Raw genomic sequence first — 21,669 nt, 5'->3', positions numbered from 1 at the left:
TCGCCGTTTTTGCCCCCGCCAGTTGCGTAGTTTGTATGTTGTTCGTCAGGGCGAACAGCGGGTGTATGGTCGAATATTTTGGTATGAATCATTTTTCTACTGTACAGGATTTTCGAGAAAATCAATAAAACATGTTTTTTACGTAAACAAATTTTAAAATTGTCAAAAAAATTTATTTTAACAATAATTAACTAAATTTTCATATTTTCAATCAACCCCCCAAATTCTCGTATACATTTTTCAATACGTCGACGATTATTTTTCAGTACTTTACTCAGTTGTTGTGGAGTTATGCTCTGACAAGTCTCTCTAATATGCGCACAAAGCTCTTCTCGGGTCCGGGGTCTTGTGGCATAAACTTTATTTTTTATTGTTCCCCAAACGAAAAAATCCATGGGTGTGATATCCGGAGATCGTGGTTGGCAACTAATAAGAGGACTATTTCGTCCGATCCAGGGATTGGGAAAATTATTATTTAACCAATTTCTCACATTAACCACATTATGAATGGGCGCCCCATCAAGTTGCAAATGTAAATTGTAGTGATAACTCAGGGGAAGCTCATCAAGTGCGTCGCTAAACTCATTTTGTAAGAACCTCAGGAAACGAGCAGAATTCAAATTTTCGTTGAAAAAATATGGCCCAATAATCTTTTGATTTAAGATACCAAAGAAAACGTTTACTTTTGAGGAGTATTGTCGTTTACATTCGATTATCCAATTCGGGTTCTGATCACTCCATATTCTACAATTTTGTGTCGATACTACACCATTTGTCGTAAACGCAGCTTCCTCGGTGTATAGGATGTTTTTTAAAAGTTAGGATCATCTTGATACATACTCTGGAGCCACAAACAGAGCTCCATTCTTAGATTTTGGTCTCCAGCTTCAAATGAATGAAGAAATTTTGGTTTAAAAGGTTTCTTTAAACCAAAAGACCACGGACCCGAGAAGAGCTTTGTGTGCGTATTAGAGAGACTTGTCAGAGCATAACTCCACAACAACGAAGTAAAGTACTGAAAAATAATCGTCGACGTATTGAAAAATGTATACGAGAATTTGGGGGGTTGATTGAAAATATGAAAATTTAGTTAATTATTGTTAAAATAATTTTTTTTGCCAATTTTAAAATTTGTTTACGTAAAAAACATGTTTTATTGATTTTCTTGAAAATCCTGTACAGTAGAAAAATGAAAATCGGAACAGGTAAGTTTTAGGTCATTCTAATTAAGAATCTGTTTTCGTATTTATCCCAAAAAAAGCCCTAATAGTATTTTCCGAAATTTGATCCCATAAAAATGCACGCAATTGGTTATGATTATGGGTCAAGAGGGATCGTATCCATTAGACAAATGCGCATTTTGAATATCTAATTAACAAAAAAAACGTCAAAATCGATTAAGAAATAAAGGTTTTGCGAAAGTGTTAAATCCTTAACCCGGACACACTCTATGTAAGATGCAGAATAAATTATTTTTATTAAATGAGAAAATTTTCGTTATCTGCGACGTCACTGCCTGGGGGCGCATTTAGCGGAACTGACGCAATTTTCAGTGTAACAAGCCCCACTTACTCAAGCTGCAGGAGAAATATTTACGATAATTAGCCTCATGATAGTAGTCGAAATATGCTGGTGTGCCATTCGCGGCACAACGGCACGTGTGAAACTGTCCTGAAATATTAATTGTGAGGTGCTTAGTATCATTTAAAAGGAAAATAAATTACGAGGATGATACGACATCATATTTCTAACTTAAAAAAATTAATTTTAGATTTTGTTTAATAAATGAATTTAAATTATTATCCTAGGAAGGTCGGGGTTTATATTAAATCTTATATGGGACGGGTTTAACAAAAGAACCATTTAAAGCCTTCATTGTCATAGGAACTCTAATAGGTACTAATAGCTCCATTATTTTCTACTTTCAGGCATACATGTCACGATCAGTGGCTATAACCACAACCGGATGTAAACCGCGACAGTACAATGGAAACACGTGAATACCCATCCGTTAATATAAATTTAATATATAGCAACGCTACTGAAATCCGAGAAATTTCATTGGGATATAAAAATGAACTATAGCAGTAGCCGAGTTATGAATCAGCGGATGGAAATGGAATATATCGCAGAAATTGCCTTTTTAAATTCGTCAGTACTGGTAAGTTATTAATCTGATTCGTTTTAAACCCATCTATGTCTAGTTTATAAATTATTCAAGAAAAGAGCATTAACGCCATGGCATCGGGTTAAAATTCTTCATTCTGTACCTTAAACACAGTTATTGTTCAATTGGAAAGATTGATCCTCAAGCTTCGGTCTTTTTTCGGGTCACTTCGCCTAACGAGTCTTTTTATACCTATTCACACAGGACGTTGAAAAACTATTGAGACTTTACGAAATAAGAAAGCCAGCAAATGGCATCAGATTGCAGCTTTGGTAGTTGTGAGAAAACCCATTAATAATTCATGGAAGACGAACTTGATGAAAGATCATTAAGCGTTCTGCCTGGTACAAGAAGAAACCCAGAACTGCCAGATAATTACAGAGCGGTGGCGTTATGGCCCGCGCTAGCTCAGAATATTGAGAAATTTATTAATGCTCGAGTATCACTTTTCTTGGCCCCTTCATTCCACTCAATATGGATTTCCAGAAGAGAGCTGGATAATGATGGTCTAAAATTCCCAAAGTGGAAGTCTATATTTTCTAAATGGAATGACAATGTTTGGCCAGTTAGCGGCCCAGACTTGGTTCCATTTGATTGGAAAATACCGTTTAGATATCCACTCCGTATTTCAAATTCCATGGTCACTACAAAGGCATTTTATTTTTAAGTACGTCATGTAAACGCGCTCCAGTGAACAAAATAAAAAAATAACGAACATCCGGACATACTGACAAATTGAGCACGATTGACTGCGAAATAGAGAGGCCTATCTGTATTCATGATAAACCTTTTGGGTCAGGTCTTCTCAGAAAGATCAATGCCTTTATAAGGTAATGAGAATTTCTTGAATAAAAACAAACGACGTGGAGCTCAAACGCGAGTTTGGAGACAGCTGAAGTTTTATGAAATTGATATTAGTTTGTCAATTTTACGAACTCCCGACATCTAAGTAGCAATTTATTAGGTAAATAAAAAACTTTACTGAGTTCCTAACTCGTCGGGTGCAAAATTTCTAGGCTTGAAACACAGAAGTGTTGCAAATTAGTTTTCTTACTAGTTCACACTACAGTGTCAAAAATACTTACGGGGAATGTGTGGAAAACGGTTTACGATAAATGTTAATGACGAAGAGGTAAAAAGTAGTGGATTAGCACCTGGGACACAGACTGTCCCTTTCAGCCATGAGGATGTCGGCAATCATAAAAGATACGACGTCAGTTAAATCGGAACAAAGTATGGCATTTCAAAGGAAATGCTGTTTTGAAAGTTGAAGAATTTCCAGTAGTTTCGGAGATAATCGAAAAAAACTGAAATTTGGGACAAACATTTTTATTATATTGTTTCTGCAGCTTGAATTTAAAACTTATCAATTTAATTCAGTTAAGTGGTTAAGGATTTATAGCTTCTATAATTTCAAATTAATCATCATGCTTGCAATGACAATCCATTTGCCGTAATATGTCCATATCGCACGTTTTGAACCTCTTAGTTATAATCCATAATTCCACAAATTCGATCGTAGACGTAAATTAACTATATTACTACTCGAATGACCGAATTTCTTGACTGAATAGATAGATCTGTTAGACGATGGGTTTTCGTGGTTTATCGAACAGGGCTCATTGGATGTAAACTATTAAGAGTCTCTGCATCCGAAAATGTAATTGTTATAAGGAAAGTATATAACAAAGAAAGGACGTAAACTTAGGAAAAAATCAGGAGGGTCCAGATTCTTGACCCTGAAGGGCAGAAACTTGCGTGGAAATGCGTTAAAATGGTTCATCGGCATTCTGGCATCGTTTCTCAGGAAAGTTCTACCGCTCGTAGTCAAGGATCTGACCACGGGAGCTATAAAAATTAGACTAAAGTGTTGTATTACGGAATTTGGTTTGGCCTCTGAGAAAAAATCCGAAAGAAAATTAAACAAAAACTAGACACGTACGCTGCAGCAATAGATTAAAATATACAAACACGCAGAATAGAGAATAAATAGTTTGGTTGAGGATAAACCGAAAGTGCTCGTAGCTTTGAGACTAAATAAAAAACTAACGTAAAATCACAAATTGTTAATTAGAAATTCCTCTGCATTATACTTTTTAGTAAAGTATTTTTAACGAAAATGAATTCGGCAGATGCCGCGAGTTAGTGCACCCTGGAATTGGCGCTTAAATTTTGTGGTCAAGACGAATTTATCAGGTCCACACAAGTATCCTTGAGGGGTTTCTAGATGCGCCGCCTAGGCGTTTACCATGGAGATGGGGCTAAAGTTTATTACCCATAATTATACGACTGGATGAAGTTATCCTTAGTTTTTTCAAAAACGAAAAAAACTTCATGAAGGCATAAAGTTTTAAATTTTGTGAGCTGTCTGTTGCAAACCCAGGTGTTTGTGTCTCATTTTCATGGGACATAAATTTCGCTTAATTTAAAGGACCGAGTGTGAAAGCGTGAAAAAGTCAACCCGTTACGCTTTAGTTCCTTATACTTCGTGTGTAATTTCTCTTTCCAAATTGACGAAATTACTTTGACGAACCAAAACATAGAAAATTGAGGTGTATTGTTCTCTCAGGAAATCCCTAATATATTCGTATCGTGTTTATATAAGAGATCGTCTAGTAGAGAGTAGGCACCGTATTCCTTTGTGAAACCTTCAAGATATTCAACTCCTCACGCCTATTTAACTAGAATGCGTCTCAAATACGGAAAATAGAGGAAATAATTGAGGAGCCTTGCCAGAGATTTCAGTCGAATGTCATCAAGTTTAGAACATAAATGTACTACACTAATAGTCGAAAAGAAAAGTTCTAGCTTGTTGGGCATTAACATCAGTTGAAAAGAGAAATAGGTGTAAAGCTCCCAAAGTTTGCTCAATTTTGCGCATGCTTGGCTCGTTCCTAGACGAAATAGCTCTCTCTTCGACAATTTTGCATGATGGCACAGGAAAGGTCACCTCCTGGGATCTTACTGTACTACTTCCTACATTATTTTGAATTATGTTGGAGAAACAATATTTTGCAATACGAAAATTCACTAACCCGTGAAATCCCATGAACGTTTGTGAAAGAAAATAACTATCATTAGCAACCCGATCTTAATTATCTTTATGAAAAATCAATAAGCGATTAATTTGACGAGATTCTAATAAACCCGTACAAACTTTCTTACGACTTACGGTCCTTAAAGTGAGTGAAAATAATATAAAGATTTGATAGATAAGGAATGTGTAGAGAAAGCATAATTTACAATAATTATATTAAGCGAAGGTTTATTTGCGGACCTTAATTGAATTTGCCCTTACTCGTAAAAGGCTTCATTAAAAAGGCAAAGACTTCAGCAGCAATACCGCTATTCAACTACCTACTTTAAATAGAAATGTGTTCGTGACACTAAAGCATATTTTCCCTAGAAAGCCGCCATTTTTTTTGTTATCGCCGAGAAGGGCCAATTTTTGCTTTATTCGCGTTATTCTTTGAATAAAGTGAATAGATTGGTTTATACATGTGCACACAATGTAATATCCATATTAGATATGTATTAGATATGCCGCTAAGTTCCTCATCCAATTTTTATTCGGTAGTTTATCTCTTTATTCCGTTTTATGAAATCTTTGCAAATATGCTAAGCTATATTTACATTGGCGCGTATCAAATGGCACCTGTTGGCGTGGAAAATGGAAAGATATTTTTCGGTATACATTGTGTCCCGAATTACTGTAAAATACGTCAACAGAAATTGTTTATATCAATTTCCGCAATCTGCCCCAACGTGAACTTAAGTCGGGACACGCTCCTTACCGATGCGAGGTCAGTAATCGTCAATATACGAGCGTAAATTGTTGTGTACGAGCCGCAGGCGAGAGCAAATGAATCATGGAATTTTCAGCACGTCGCGGACACAATTTTCTCCACGGCTATGAACTATGAGCATCGTCTTTGTGGGAAAGTCTCCTTCAAATTTTTTTACTTGAAGGTCTAAAAGATTATCTCAAATATGAAAGTTGTACAAAACTTTCTTATGACGTTAAAAAAAACTATTTAAAATGAAGCATGACAGAAATATTTTAGTGGAATATCCGATTTATTACTATTTCTAAATATTAATGAAGCTCTTCATTAGGATTTCCAAAATATATAGTTTGATAGGTACCTCTAGCAGTTTCCACGCAAATGAAAGATGTCCGTTTCATAAGCTAAACGGACTGCACAAAGAACACTGTTGAACCTATGCAAATATCATAGACCCGAAATTCTTAATTAACTAACTTGGTTTCCTTCATTATTAATTTTCACGCAAACGAAGAATTTCTATTCCCCGATATTCGCTTAGGTCGCACGGTATTTCTCTCCAAATGGATTTATGCCATTTTTAGACCATGCATCTAGAGCTCAAAAGCTTGACCCATATAGTTATTTTCATCTATTTCCGTCTTGGGTAGACTATAAAATTGCTAACGAGTCTATTAAAGAGACCACTTTTTTCTAGTTCAATTTTTCTGTAGGCTCTTGATTAAAGACTGCCGATATATGGGATCTCATGATGAATCAACTAACAATATCAGAAACGTTGCTAATGACTAAAATCTAATTAAATCAATGAAATTGATAGCAACTAAACTTTTTTCATTTTCTTCACGTATAATCAATCCATCAAAATGCGTCCTCGTGAGTCTAGACGGAGAGATCTGCCTCGTTAAAAAATTAAGTTATGTGGAAACGACATTGATTTCGATCAATAATTATTCGCTAGCAATGGAACATTTTCGTCAATTATAAATTTGATTTTCAATTATAAAGTTCATTCCAGTTAAACTGATTTTTCTAACCGCCGAGTATCTACGCATATATCATATAGTTCTTTCAACAAATCGCTTCGAGCCATTACTTAGAACATTACGTTAATCCAAATTTCCTTCATAAAGTTAATGATGCTGTTGTTAGGGCATTCGGATAATATCATTTTCCGTCGCATTTTCCTCGGAAATTCTGAAGATAATTTTGAATGTGTCCTCCATGCGAGCTTTATTGAATGAAATAGTTATCCAATAAATACGGGTAAAACACATTGTACGCTAAGTAATTTCCCCTGAATAATCATTTCTGCTTCCATATAATGGCCAACGGACAGGGTGTTACAATAAAGTTTAATGAAATATTGTAGGCATTATTTTACTAGTACTGTCCTGACTCGGTTCGATGTCAGGACCGTACCATAAATAGCCCTTTATAATCAAACCGCAGTTAAAGGCTTTATCGCGCTGGCAGTTTTACCCTGATCTTTTGGAAATAAATACAAATAAACTTACAACGGTCACCAACAGATAATGTGTTGTTATTTTTAGTGACATTTTCGCGTGATGTTTATCATGCAAATTCTATTGCTGGCAGATTAAAAAATTACACATGCATACATTTGTTTGGAGATTGTCATCGCAAATTGGACCTAATTTCATTTAACCGCAGCTTGTTATTTCCGAGGATTTATAGGCGCCACATTTGAAAAATAATGATATTTATTCAATTACTTAAATCTAAATTCTATGGCTATTAAAAATAAATTGCCTTCAGTGTTATGCGCATAAGTGGTGTGAAAACCGCAAAGCCGAACACTATTAAAGCGTGGGTGAATGCGGTCTTAATATCATTTTTGTCAAAAGTCGAAGATTAAAAATTGATTTTGCCAACGACCAAATTCGACAGAATCAGCGGTTTCAAACCTGTTGGAATTTTTGCTCGACGACTCCGCTACCTTCCAAATAAATTTAATTGGGGGTTAAGGTCATCCTTGAATCCATCACCGAACCTCCAACTGTTACACAACTCTTACATCCGTTGAATGTGTCCACTGTTAATGGGCATCGAAGCAAATATACCTTTTGTCGATATTGATACTGGGTTTGGCCCTTTTATCCACATAAAAGGATGGGCCGCATCGAAGGTACAATCGAGTGAAACTATTCCATAATGGGTATTTTATAAAACATCTGCCTCCCCGTCACCAATTTCACTCAAATATCAGTTTAATGAGTTCTCCCTTCTCAAAGCAGTCCATTCCTTTATGTGGTCAAATGTAGGGCCCAATATGACAACTATTTCACAGCTTACTAAACATATGTAGCTTTGATAGAAGGCAAGATTAAAGTCTATTACTACTCACTTTAGCTCAGCGTTTGATTAACTTAACCACTACAAAGACTGCTTTCGACCCAATTAGGTCTAGTTCAGTTCATCTCGTGCCAATTGCACATTTGATGTAAAGGAACATGGCAGATGGCGCTAGTAGGATATTCTCCTTCAGGTCTAATATACTTCTAAGGGACACTACCGATTTCTGCCTAAGGTTAATTCGCTTGAGATCAACCAAACTGATAGGACCTAATAAGGCCGAAACGGGCTTCGTGGTATAAGTCGTAAGAAGCCTTAATCTGCTCAAATTTTTCCTTCTAGTTTAGCAACTAATTTATGAGCCTTCGCTATAATTAATGTTAGCAAAAATAATAAGAAAAAGTAAAAAACTTTGCATAAAGGCTGAATTATTGGTTCAGTATTTCTACGTAAATATTTATTAGAGGCAATTCACCGACACCTCTGAAGCTTTTCCCCGCTCCGCTTCAGATGCTGCAAACAATACAAAATGGTGCTTTCATGGTCAAAACTCATTGTGTTATGGGTATAAAATCTCTTTTCATGTTGAAATTTGTTACTAAATTCGATTCATCGGAAACGTGGCGGAAATAAGGTTCTAAGAAAAAAAACACATAAAATAACATAAGATATGACAAAAGAGCAGAAGGGTGTTTTTTAAATTAAAAATTGTATGGGACTAGATAGTGCATACGAAATATTATATCGTTGTATTTTGAGGGTTGAACAGTTAAGAAATTCGATTTAAGTGGAGGTTTAAGCAATGTTGCACAACAAAATAGTCTCACGTTGAAGCTAGGAATAATTGAATTTACAAAGAAATTGTCACCATATATTTAGTTATACCAAATATTGGCGAGAAGTTGAAAAATATGAACCAAAAATTCACTTGGAATTCAATCTGAGAGATGAGAATTGATCTTCGAGTAATCGAAATATACTCTTTTTGCAGAGATTCAAATTCTATATTCAAGATTGGGATCTCAAAAAATGCATACGAAGTTGGTTAAATTGGAACTAACTTGCATATTTTCATTCCAAGCAAAACTCCTTTTTAACACTTATAGCGTTTTCCACTTGCCGCACTACAGCAATAGGGCGTGGGCATAAACGGACATTTGCAAGAATCTCAGACCTGGGGTGAAATAGTAAATTTAACATTATGTTATATGGAGTTTTAAATTTTCTTTCCATTTTATTTCGAATTTTTCATATACAATAAATTGTATTCCGGTTTTATCACTGGTTAAGAAAAGGTGTAACAGTGCCGCACATAAATCGATATCTCTCACATTTTGGTCAAGTTGAAACTAAAAGCAAAATTAAAATCGAACATGTATATTTACATGAAAGAAAGCTAAATGTAGATTTGTGTGTTCTACACATTCACATCTTGGTACCGATTGATTCGTTTTTGGTACATTTTGGATGATTTTAGGGATAATTTGAGTCAGGTTTGAACAAGTTTACGGAGCTTGCTCTTATATCATTTTTGGGCACCCAATATACAGGGTGCGCCAACTAAAACGACACAGAGCTGTTTTCTCGGTTAATAAAAAAGTTATGCAAAAATGCTCGGACACGTCAACTTTAGTGTAGAGGGGGAAGATTTTTTATTAGATATTTACGGTGGTTGCCTTCACCTCCTGGGCAGGGGATGAATCACCCCTAAAATTTTAAATGGGAAGGGGGGTCGAGTTATACATCAAATTAAAGGTTTTTTGAAGGGCTTTATGGTGATACCAAAATTTCTTACTTTCGAACAATCACTGATGAGTAAAACGATTATTTCTTTATGAATACTACAAATACATAACGCATAAAATCACCTAAATCATTCGTTCAAAATGCTGTCCGTTAACTTCCTGACAGTTAAATAAATTTGCTTCGAATCTCTGTCGTACGTTCTGGAGTATTTCGGGTGTTATTTGGCGGCATTCATTAACAATACGTTCTCGCAAAACTTCCAAAGTCCCTGGAGGAGTGGAGTACACTTTCGACTTGAGATTACCCCAAAAGAAGAAATTTAATGGAGTCAAATCTGGAGACCTTGCAGGCCATTCAATTGGACCTCTTCTACTACCAATCTAATGACTAGGAAAATTTTCATTTAGAAATTGCCGAACGGCTAAAGCATAGTGCGGTGGTGCACCATCTTGTTGGAATGTCAATAGATTTTCTGAATAATCCGGATTATTTTCCACAAGATCTACTAATTGAGGATAAGCGAAATCTTCAGGCAACTGAAGATAAGTCTCGCCAGTCAGATTTCCGGGAATAAAATATGGTCCGATAATGTGATCGCCAAAAATACCCGCCCAAACGTTTAGTTTTTGAGGATGTTGTGTGTGCGCTTCGTGGAAGATATGTGGGTTAATATCTGACCAATATCTACAATTGTGACGATTAACAATGCCATTTAAAGAAAAACTTGCTTCATCCGAAAAGCAAATATTGAAAATAAAATTCTGATTTTCAGTGGCTCGTTGGCTTATGAGTTCGCAAAACTGTAGTCGGCGGTCAAAATCGTCTTCGTTTAATTCTTGGACAAGTTTAATTTTGTAGGGGTGAAATTTGTGTGATTTTAAAATTCTGCGAATGCTGGTTGCGCTTATTCCAGTGGAAGTCGCCAACTGTCTTGTACTGGTTGTTGGTTCTACAACCATATGTCCTAAAACTCCTACCTCCACCGTCTCATTTCTGACCGGGTGTCTACGATTCTTTTTTTACTTTAAGAGTTGAACCAGTTTCTCTAAACTTCGCTACTAAATCCAGCACATACTTTCGGCTTACATGCTTGTCCCCATAACGTTGGTTGAAAACATTAACTGCTTGGTTCGCACATTTTCCATTTACAAAAAATAATTCAATAATCTCAACTCTCTCTGCAGTTGAATAAACCATTTTTAACGATTAACACAGACGATGAATTACAAGGTCACCTGAAAGTCACAAACCAAATGAGTTTAATTTTCGATGTTTTCGATACTTCCAGGCAAAAACTTGTTGATAATGATTTTATTTTTAGTATAGCAAAAAACATTAAACTTTGTTCATTTTTTATTATTTATCAAAAATGACTAAATCGCATCTAACTTTAATAGAGAAAAAGAAAAAATGTTAATTTGATCATAATAATAAAATTTTTTTTAATTCATAAAACCCATTATTATTACCTAACAAAATCCATGATTTTAGCTTTAAGTGTGGTTCATAAAGAAATAATCGTTTTACTCATCAGTGGTTGTTCGAAAATAAGATATTTTGGTATCACCGTAAAGCCCTTCAAAAAACCCTTAATTTGATGTATAACTCGACCCCCCTTCCCATTTAAAATTTCAGGGGTGGTTCATCCCCTGCCCAGGGGATGAAGGCAACCACCGTAAATATCTAATAAAAAATCTTCCCCCTCCCCACTAAAGTTGACGTGTCCGAGCATTTTTGCATAACTTTTTTATTAACCGAGAAAACAGCTCTGTTTCGTTTTAGTTGCGCACCCTGTATAACAAAAAGAGAACAAGAACCGTTTGCAAAAGTTTATACATTGCTTGATCACAAGCACTTTCTCATTCAGCTACATAGTCACCTTCCTAACCTTTTCGATCGGGTTGCCCGGCCAGAAATTGTGAGTATGTAAAGGGTTTTGAAGTACCCTACGTCTGCTTTTCGTAGGACCTTTTTGTGACAATGCTTTTTTCAAGATTTTCGTTTTCAATTAGGTTTTGAACACCAATTGCAAAGCTCGGAAAACCCTAACAAATGTTTTGTTATTGGAAATGTGCTGTTTTTGAGACGACGTTTCTCATGTCAAAAGCATTGCCGTTGGCAAAGCCATAAATGAAGGCCGCATAAACATATTCCCGTCAGTAAACGTTTTTAAATGTTTTTTTTAAAGAATGTCTTGACCAAAGAAGACAATTAATTCGCCTTCCTGCTCTTCACGAATCCATAAAATTCAGTGGTAGTTTCTTTAATCTCAAAGATATTATTACATGGCTTTTTGGCTCTAAAAAAATGATGTTTGGAGATGCTTTTCGTCTATTTTGCAAAGTCGTTAACTTAAAACTTACTAATATACAGGGTGGTCATTTAGTGCGGTCTCGGAATTATTAATTATACATAATTATTTCCAAATCCTTAAGATTTAGGACAAGTAAACCTTAATGAAACTTACATTTATTTTTCTCAAGAAATCTAAAACGATATTAATATATGGAGTGTCCTATTTAAAAAAACATAATTTTGATATTTTTCACTTATTTAGAACACCCTGTATAAAACTAAAACAATTTTAGAATGTACCCATAATCGAGTTCTATATAACGCAAAAAAAAGAAATTCAAAATATTAAATTGTTTAGTCGTAATCTTCCGAGACCGCACTAACTGACCACCCTGTATATCCTAGAGAAGCATTAACCACACAAGCTATTCGCCATTTTATATACTTCTAGTTTAGTTGTCTGGTAAAATCAAAGCAGAGGGGAAGTACTCCCCGATTGTAAATTTTATTCTCCACGTAGTGCGTTTTAGAGAAAAATCGAAGCTCTATTTATACGACTTTTTTAGCGGAAAAAACCTATATAACTGTCTCCTCAAGCATCTACCTCTCATCATACAACACGCTGTATATGCGTAGACCTATTGCGGAACTAAAAGATTTGAAAAGCGAATAGTAACAGGATATACCTAGAACTAAATCGGTAAATGCTAACTATACGCGTGTTTTAATCACATAAATTCACGATTAATTTATGATGATTACATATAGTACATTTTACATGTGTCCAATTTCCAAGTATACGTTGAACATAACAAACCCATTTGAAGTTTTAGGTGAGGAGTAGAAATTGCATTATCTGAATCAAAATACATCTCCACATCTCTGCCTGTTATGATGTTTCAGGATCCAATTTATTCCTATGATTTCCTAAAATTATCAAGTTGAATATCCCCATCTCATCACTTGTAATGGAACAAAGCATTACAATTAGTTCCATAATTTGAGCATTTTACTAAGACTTGTAAACTGAGTTTTTCAAAGCGATAACTGTACAGTGGTGGCTCGAGTGATGCAATTTGATTTATGAACTTTTCTTTTTTTTTACTTTTTTTACTTTTTTTAATTCAAAATTGCTTTACCCAGAGGTTCCTAATGATACCTTAACTAACGAAAAGGCGAATAGTAAGCGTGTGGGATGAAAAGGCACGAAGCTATTTAAAAGGAAACCATAGGCGCACGACTAATAACACGAATTTATCTAAAATACACTATAAAGGAAATTTGCAGTTAACAGGAGTTAAGCCTTTGGCCGAAATTAATTACAATTGAATAGGTTTTGTTATAACGGACAAAGATGATAATTATCACATATTTACTTAGCTTCACGTTGAGGCAAATTTCTTTCATATTACTCTCGTAAGTTACTAAGTAAAAACTAAATATCAAATAGTTTTTCGGCCCTCGAGTTGATCCTCGAATTAAAGAATAATAGAGATACCGTCACAGCGCCCTTGTGCGGCCAGTGAAAACTATTCTAAGAAAATTTAGAGTTGCGGGAAAATCCGGAAAAAATAAATATTTATTTTATTACAGGTATAACTTATATTTTATGTGACGGAGGAAGAAAGTTTAAACGCAGAGCGTCGCGAGAAAGTTTAAACACATAAAGCAAGTTATATAGTACAGTAAAAAGTAAATGCTTAAATTAAATGTTCATGCATCATATTGAGTATTCTTAAGTACATATTTCTGCAAGGTGATATATGAATTTTTTGAATTGAGCACCGAAACTAGTGCACAACTATTTTCGAAGGCGACTCTTCAAGCTAAAATCAGATGATTCGTCATTTCACTATAAAGCCGCATACGCTTCATTACCGATATACAGGGTGCATATAAATTTGGTTGAGGTCGGGAACATCTTGTACTGACCTGGATATAATCCCTTCTCGATACACAAAAGAGATCAAGCACAATCATCACACTGCAAACATCTTAACCTGAAAAACCATTCAAGATACCTCAAAGTAAGTTACTAAAGAGGTAGTAAAAAGAGCTAATAATAACTGTCGCGAAACTAAAACCTATTAGAGCATTTCGACAGGGAATAACAACTCGGCTATCTCCTTCTCTATTATTGAAGCATTTCGATAATAGTTTTTACTAAATTGCTGGAGCAGAGGGAGTTAGTCTTATTCAAACACTCTAAAAGAGACAGTTTGGGGTAAATCCTTGGCGACAGTTTAAATGTTAGCACCCTGAGCTGATCCTCCCCTGTTTTCCGTTTTCTCTATTATTTCACGCTCTCATCCTGATAAGCAATTCTCGACACGTTGTTGCATTCATTTATTAAAACTAATAATTGCGAATTCTTTTAATCAAGTGGCAATTAAAATTGATTTTGGTTTCTCTAGCTTCATCCGGCAGAAAAAGTTGACTGAATTTAAATTAAGTACTGCCCTCTTCACCACCAGTGAAATCAGAACTCAGACATGCGTGGGCCCTTCACCTTATTCATCCGAAGACTTTGAAAAATGGGCTTTTTGAAATATTTTATATTGTGGGGCTTGTTTCTAGTCACTACTGGAATTACCATTTTGCCTTGTCAAAGAATGTAAATTTAAAAAATCAAAGACAGTGGTAAAACTATGATGCACTCCGTAATAAGCTTACGAGAACATTCCCAAGAATTCATGAATTGGATTCGAGACGATTCGAAATCGTTCTAGAAGCATCTCGCTTATGTCATTTCCTGCCGAGGGGAATGCAAGATAAGAAACCAAATAAGAGGGCGAAGCGCCATTAGGTAGTTGAGTTGAGTAGGAGTCACTGTAGCAAAAGAGCAAATAGGTCCAAGTAAAAGTATTCTAACTAGTTCAAAGCGTTGTTTAAATAATTTTCATGTTATTACTTGTTGTATTTGTGTTTAAATAAAGTTTATTGAGCCTCGCAAAGTTTAAGTAGTCTCATTTATTTATCCTCTAACCCATGGCAACAGTGCTAGTGTATTATGAAGGGTAATTCCACAAAATAAAAGCATATTATAAATAGAACGATGGAAATGAAATTTCAAATGAAAACAGATTTTGTGAAATTTAAATAAACAACTAGAAAGTTTTTAATTTCTAAGTATGGAAAAATTACAAATTCAAACGCAGCCTCACTCGTAACGAAATGCCCAAGAGCGTTTAGTTATGTGTGAGTGTTCCAAAATTAATTAAAAATGAGCACGTTTTTTACTGTATAATTGCCATTAATTTTCGTTCTGCTTATACTTTGAGATGGTCCGGAGGCTAATTCAAGAGAGAAATATTTAAGTTTTTGAAGAAGATAGGAAACTCGAAATATATAAACGTCATTCATGTACGAGTTGTAAGCATTGATTAATCGCGATAAAACTGGTAGTATCGGAATGTTGGCAGGTTTATTAAAGACTAACGCTACGCATTATCTCTTTTACAAATTTCAAATCAAAACACAAATTTAGTAAATTCAAATTACATAATAATGAATTTTAATTTAGAAGAATCTGGAAAAATTACAAATACCACGCCTCCAACCGAGTTTGATTATAAATAATTGCGGCATAGAAAAACTATCATGTTTTTTAATCAATTATTAACCATAATTTCCATTCTGGTTCGGCTTCGCGGTGTCATAGGAGCACGTTCGAAAGAGAACATATCTTTCCAACGAGCTTCGAAAGAGACTTCCTCGCGATGTCCCTGTAGAGCCGATCCGACGTCCAATGTCCATGTGGAACCGCTGCGACCCTCGATGCCCGTGTGTATCCGATCCGGTGCCCGCGGTCAGTATGGGGCCGATGAAATGTTCGGCTTACTCAGTAGCGTAAAAATTTCACAAACTGGGGACCGTCTCGCAACTTCCCGATTTAACCGCCCAGCCATACGTTTCAGAGAGTCCCCGGACTCTCTCGATCCTCCGAGCTTCGCCATGATTTATGGATATTTGCGACCTGTAGAGTTGCAGGACCGAAACGAAATTTCACAAAATTTACATGCTCCGAATTTCCTACGATATTGCTCCAAACCCCTTCATCTAATCGATTGCACATGGACATCGCGAGGAAGCCCAAATATTTCTCTCTGGAATAACCCCGCAGTGTCTCGCAACCCAGAGAGAACCGAAAGTATGTCCGGGTCCATTTTGCCAACCATGTCGACCACAAGGCAAGTGAAAAAACACGTGGAGCCGAGAAGTTTACAAAACATCCAACATCTCGCTCAAAGATGATTAATGGGAAAGCTGTGAATAATAAGTTAGGGTGACGGGACGTTAACGGAGAATTTCTATTAACAAACAGTTTGACCTTCGTGGTTTAAAGTAGATACTGATCGGCACTTGCCCTTTCTTTATGTTCGAAGCAGGATAGTTGTTACAGCATTCGTTTTGCGTACCATTTATTTATTTACTTTAAGTTATCTGCACAAGATCTTTTATTTAGCAAACTGCAAAAAATCTTAGAGCAGCAGCAAAAGCACGAATGCCTACTTTCTTGAAAGTTGTTTACATTTTATAGGCCATTTCGTCTCATTAGACGACCCCTACATAAAAGTTTTTAGGATACTTTAAATAAAAATATCCTTTGGGGCCATAACACGGGGCGTGGTAGATAGTTCACAGCACATTTGGTAATTTTTATGCTCTTTAGTTAATATTTAAACTTGCCATTCACAATCATGCCAATTATACGCCCGAGACGATAGAAATATTTAAAAAACGAAAACGTTAGTATAATACATAGGGATTCATTATACAGGGTGAGTCGGGAGGATCGTGCCAAACTTCAGGAGCGTGTTGTACATGAAAAATAAATGTAAAAAAACTCAAATGTTGTTATCCGATTTTCGTTTGTTTACAAGTTATAGCGTAAATAAAATTAAAACATAAAATTAAAAAAATTAATAAATTTCATAAGAAATTCCATAAATTAACGTTTGGATATCATAGTAAATGTTCAAAAATATTGCCATTAACTTCTAAACATTTTCGGCTTCGTCTATGAAGAGCATTCGTTGCGCTCCTGATTGTTTTATGTCTTTCTTTAATAGCAGCTGCAGCATTTCTAATGCGTTGAATTAGTGCATCTTGAGTGTCCACTTTTACTCTGTACACTTCAGTTTTAAACCAACCCCACAAACAATAGTCTAGTGGTGTGAGGTCTGGAGACCTTGGAGGCCAACTAATAGAGCCACCACGACCAATCCAACGTCCAGGAAAAAATTTTATTTACGCTATAACTTGTAAACAAACGAAAATCGGTTAACAACATTTGAGTTTTTTTACATTTATTTTTCATGTACAACACGCTCCTGAAGTTTGTCACGATCCTCCCGACTCACCCTGTATACAAGACGTTTCGAATTTAATGTTTTCACGGATGGTCTCAGTTATTACCGGCGTTAGAGGTATAAGTGAAAGTTTACATACAGAGAGGATTGAAAAACTTTGCATTCTGCGACTCCTTTGCATTTAATTTATCCCACGAGATATTGACAAAGTAAAGTCGGGCTCTGACAGAGTTTATGCCGTAAAAGATTCCGCAATTAATCAGAATTACGAGTTTTTCCTAGCGCGGTACTATCGGCCTCCGTTTTTACGTTCTCGATAAAATTGTGGAAAATATGGCGGTGGTCTCAAATTACAGTTTCCAAATCACTGTGTATCTACGAAACCAAGATGGGAACGACTTTTCTGCCTCTATCAACGAGCTACTCTGGACGGAATGTTTCCTCGCAGATGTTTAGCCTGCTTCTGGCGACTTAGCTGTTAGAGATGGGAGAAGCTTGAATTATAAAACTTTTATTATAATAGAACTCCTAAATCGCCAGAAAATGTTAATGGATAAAACAAAACATGGGATATGATAAAGTTGGAAAAATTCCCCGCTATAGATATTTGCAAGTAAATTTATATTTTGTAAATTAACTAATGTTAATCAACTTTTTAATTATTATACTGTTTGCTTTATTTCGCTCCATTATTCTAAACCATACAGGTTGTCACCTTATTATGCGGTACAATTTAAACTGGACATTGCTTTAGTCCAAGTAACGAAAAAACTGCCTATAAACATATTCCGGCAATAACGTCATTGCAGAAATACAGGGTGTGAGCCCAATCAAGATAGGCCTTTGGCGTCCTATAACGCAGCAAAGTTTGAAAAAAATATACAGGGTTATTCACGCTATACTGCGCGGAATATTGTGGCTAAAATACGAGGCTTTCAAAAGGTTTCACTTTTGGGCTATATGGGGATTTATTATGGCTATTTTTTTAAATAATTTTTATATTATACAGGGAGTCCGAAAAGCTCTAAAAGTATCAAAGTTGTGTTTTTTTAAATGGAACCCTCTGTATATTATTGCATTTTTGAATTCTCCGATCAAAATAAATGTCTGTTTTACTAAGGTTTACTATACCTGAAACTTGAAGTTTTTTAAATAATTTGAATTTTATCAAAATTTGACCTAATTTTCATGTTTTAAACACTTAAGAAGTATTTAAGTTATGCAAGTTGTAATTTACAGTGCAGTGTAACAATAGATCATATTTTATATCCCAATCATGATAAACTTGCCATTTTATACAAGGTGTGCAAAAATTAAAACTAATGAAATAAGAACTTTAAGTGACTATAACTTGATTAATTTAAATACAATGCTATATTTTTTAACTTACCAGGATATGTAATTTTTAATTACCTATTGAATGGTATTAGGGTGTTCATCACTAAGTCTTCGCGTTTTTACAGAATACGCTAAATCATTGTTCTTTGCGCCATTTGGTGTTATTTAGTTAAACATTCCATGTCTTCCAAACTTTCATTACTACTCTGATTCGAATCCTCATGAATACAGAGTCATGAGAAATCAGAATAGATGGCCCGTTAATGTGTGGGGTGGAATACTGGGCCCATATTTAATTGGACCGTATTTTTTTGAAGGACCTTTAAATGGTGTGATGTTTCTAAATTTCCTTTTACACCAATTTCCAGTATTATTAGAAAAAGTCCCTTTAACTATTAGAACCACTATGTGGTTTCAATTGGATGGAGCTCCGCCTCATTATCATCGCGAGGTTCGACAATTTTTAAATGCCAACTTTAAAAAAAGGTGGATTGAAAGAAATGGATATCAAAATTGGCCCCCCAGATCCCCGGACTTAACTCCACTAGATTTCTTTTTGTGGGGATACATAAAAGGAATTGTCTACAATACGCCTCCGACAACTTCACAGGATATGAAAACACGTATAACAGATGCGTTTGAAACTGTTACTCCGCAAATGCTTTCCAGAGTTAGTAGTAGTTTTAAAAACAGAATTTGTAAATGTCTAAAAATGGACGGTAGACATTTCGAACATCTATTATGAATTTTTTTTTTCTATTTTATGTTATAGTTGATATGTGATTTAGAATATAATACTATTCAATAGGTAATTAAAAATTACATATCCTGGTAAGTTAAAAAATATAGCATTGTATTTAAATTAATCAAGTTATAGTCACTTAAAGTTCTTATTTCATTAGTTTTAATTTTTGCACACCCTGTATAAAATGGCAAGTTTATCATGATTGGAATATAAAATATGATCTATTGTTACACTGCACTGTAAATTACACTTGCATAACTTAAATACTTCTTAAGTGTTTAAAACATGAAAATTAGGTCAAATTTTTACAAAATTTAAATTATTTAAAAATCCTTAAGTTTTAGGTATAGTAAACCTTATTAAAACAGACATTTATTTTGATCGGAGAATTCAAAAATGCAATAATATACAGAGGGTTCCATTTAAAAAAACACAACTTTGATACTTTTAGAGCTTTTCGGACTCCCTGTATAATATAAAAATTATTTAAAAAAATAGCCATAATAGATCCCCATATAGCCCAAAAGTGAAACCTTTTGAAAGCCTCGTATTTTAGCCACAATATTCCGCGCCGCATAGCGTGAATAACCCTGTAATAATATAAAACTCATTAGCAAATGCCATTTTTTATAAATCTCACTCGTTACACAAAACTGTGCATGTCCTTACTTGTTACCTAAATAGCTATTATTAACCATTCTTGTTTCAGAGTTGGCCGTATAACACAAGTCTACAATACTTGGAGTATGGAACGTTGCAAGACAACCCCGTGAAAAACGAAACAGACCCGGATTTTCCAAGGTGGATTCAAGCAGCATGGATTAGTGTATTTGGAACCATGGTTTTCGTTGCAGCTTGTGGAAATTGCATAGTAATATGGATCGTTACAGGTAAAAATTCCGCTTCAGATATTCGTATCTAATAAAGCAATCACATTACGCGAATGTGCCCCTATGATGGAATCACCCCTATGAGGTATGTCACCCCTATAGGTGACTCACACGCGGATGTAAAGTAAAAAATAATGAATGACAAAGTTAATGGAGTAAGAAATAATCTCCCCCTATCCCTCTCGCGCGCGAGCGCACCCCTAGTAAATAATGGCTATTATGCATATTTTGCAATTCACAACATATCTTTCTGTTTCAGCTCATCGTAGAATGCGAACAGTTACCAATTACTTCTTGGTCAATTTAAGTGTGGCCGATCTCCTGTTAACCTTATTTAACTGCATATTCAATTCAATCTACATGATCCAAAGGTAGGTTTTCTTTACGGGGCATTTTTAGGGCATTATCATCTGCAAAACTGGATATTTGTCCTTGTGATACTAATGTTTGATCTTGCGTTGCATGCCATGGCAGCGCATTGAAAAACTTAAATAAAAATGTGTCGAAACAGTCAGTGAACTAAAAAAATTTATATCTGGAAAAGAGTTAAAGGTGTGAGTTTTCATCCGCTAGCGCGCTATATTAATTTGATCTAATGTTTCTGGGACACCATATACACATACCTACTATATAAACAATAAAATACCAAGTAAATAAAAGATAGAAAGATGTGTACGAGGGAGACAGATCTTTGGATTGCTTGATATTAGCGGGCAATAGGTCCGATTACGGGACTCACGAAATATATCGCCACATGGGGCGTTATGTATCAACATGGGGTACCAACATTGTCAGAATAATTACCTTATATTGTAATATATTGCTTAATTAATTGTCGCACGAATCAGGGAGATGAACGTTGAGCTATTTCCCTCAATTAAAATTCTAAACATTTATTTCGGGAGCAATGAACCACCGAGAGCCATTATCACTTCCGAGCCACAATCACTAAAACAAATACAAATTATATTCGGAGACGCAGGTGTACTCAAGCTCTCATCGACCCTATAAAGGGCGATTCATATCATCGGCCAGGTCACGGTTCCATCACAGTCTAATCACCGTCAGGTCAAAT

At 35.3% G+C, this 21,669-nt stretch overlaps 1 protein-coding gene across 7 annotated transcripts in view; it reads left to right on the top strand.

Moving 5' to 3' along the window:
- Window positions 1-21,669, top strand: part of LOC136341472 (tachykinin-like peptides receptor 86C) — a 71,295-nt gene that overhangs the window by 18,461 nt on the left and 31,165 nt on the right. For 6 of the 7 annotated variants that reach the window (XM_066286490.1, XM_066286489.1, XM_066286487.1 and 3 more), the window contains exons 2-4: window positions 1,929-2,161; window positions 20,414-20,594; window positions 20,854-20,965. In XM_066286490.1, the coding sequence (XP_066142587.1) occupies window positions 2,075-2,161; window positions 20,414-20,594; window positions 20,854-20,965 (380 nt within the window). In that variant the 5' untranslated portion in view covers window positions 1,929-2,074. The remainder of the gene's footprint in view (window positions 1-1,928; window positions 2,162-20,413; window positions 20,595-20,853; window positions 20,966-21,669) is intronic. The other variant, XM_066286488.1, reaches the window with a different exon arrangement.

The sequence above is a fragment of the Euwallacea fornicatus genome, chromosome 10 (assembly GCF_040115645.1).
Source record: "Euwallacea fornicatus isolate EFF26 chromosome 10, ASM4011564v1, whole genome shotgun sequence".
Taxonomy (NCBI): Eukaryota; Metazoa; Arthropoda; class Insecta; order Coleoptera; family Curculionidae; genus Euwallacea; species Euwallacea fornicatus.
The sequence above is the reverse complement of the archived record's forward strand: the minus strand, read 5'-3'. Positions and strand labels throughout refer to the sequence as shown.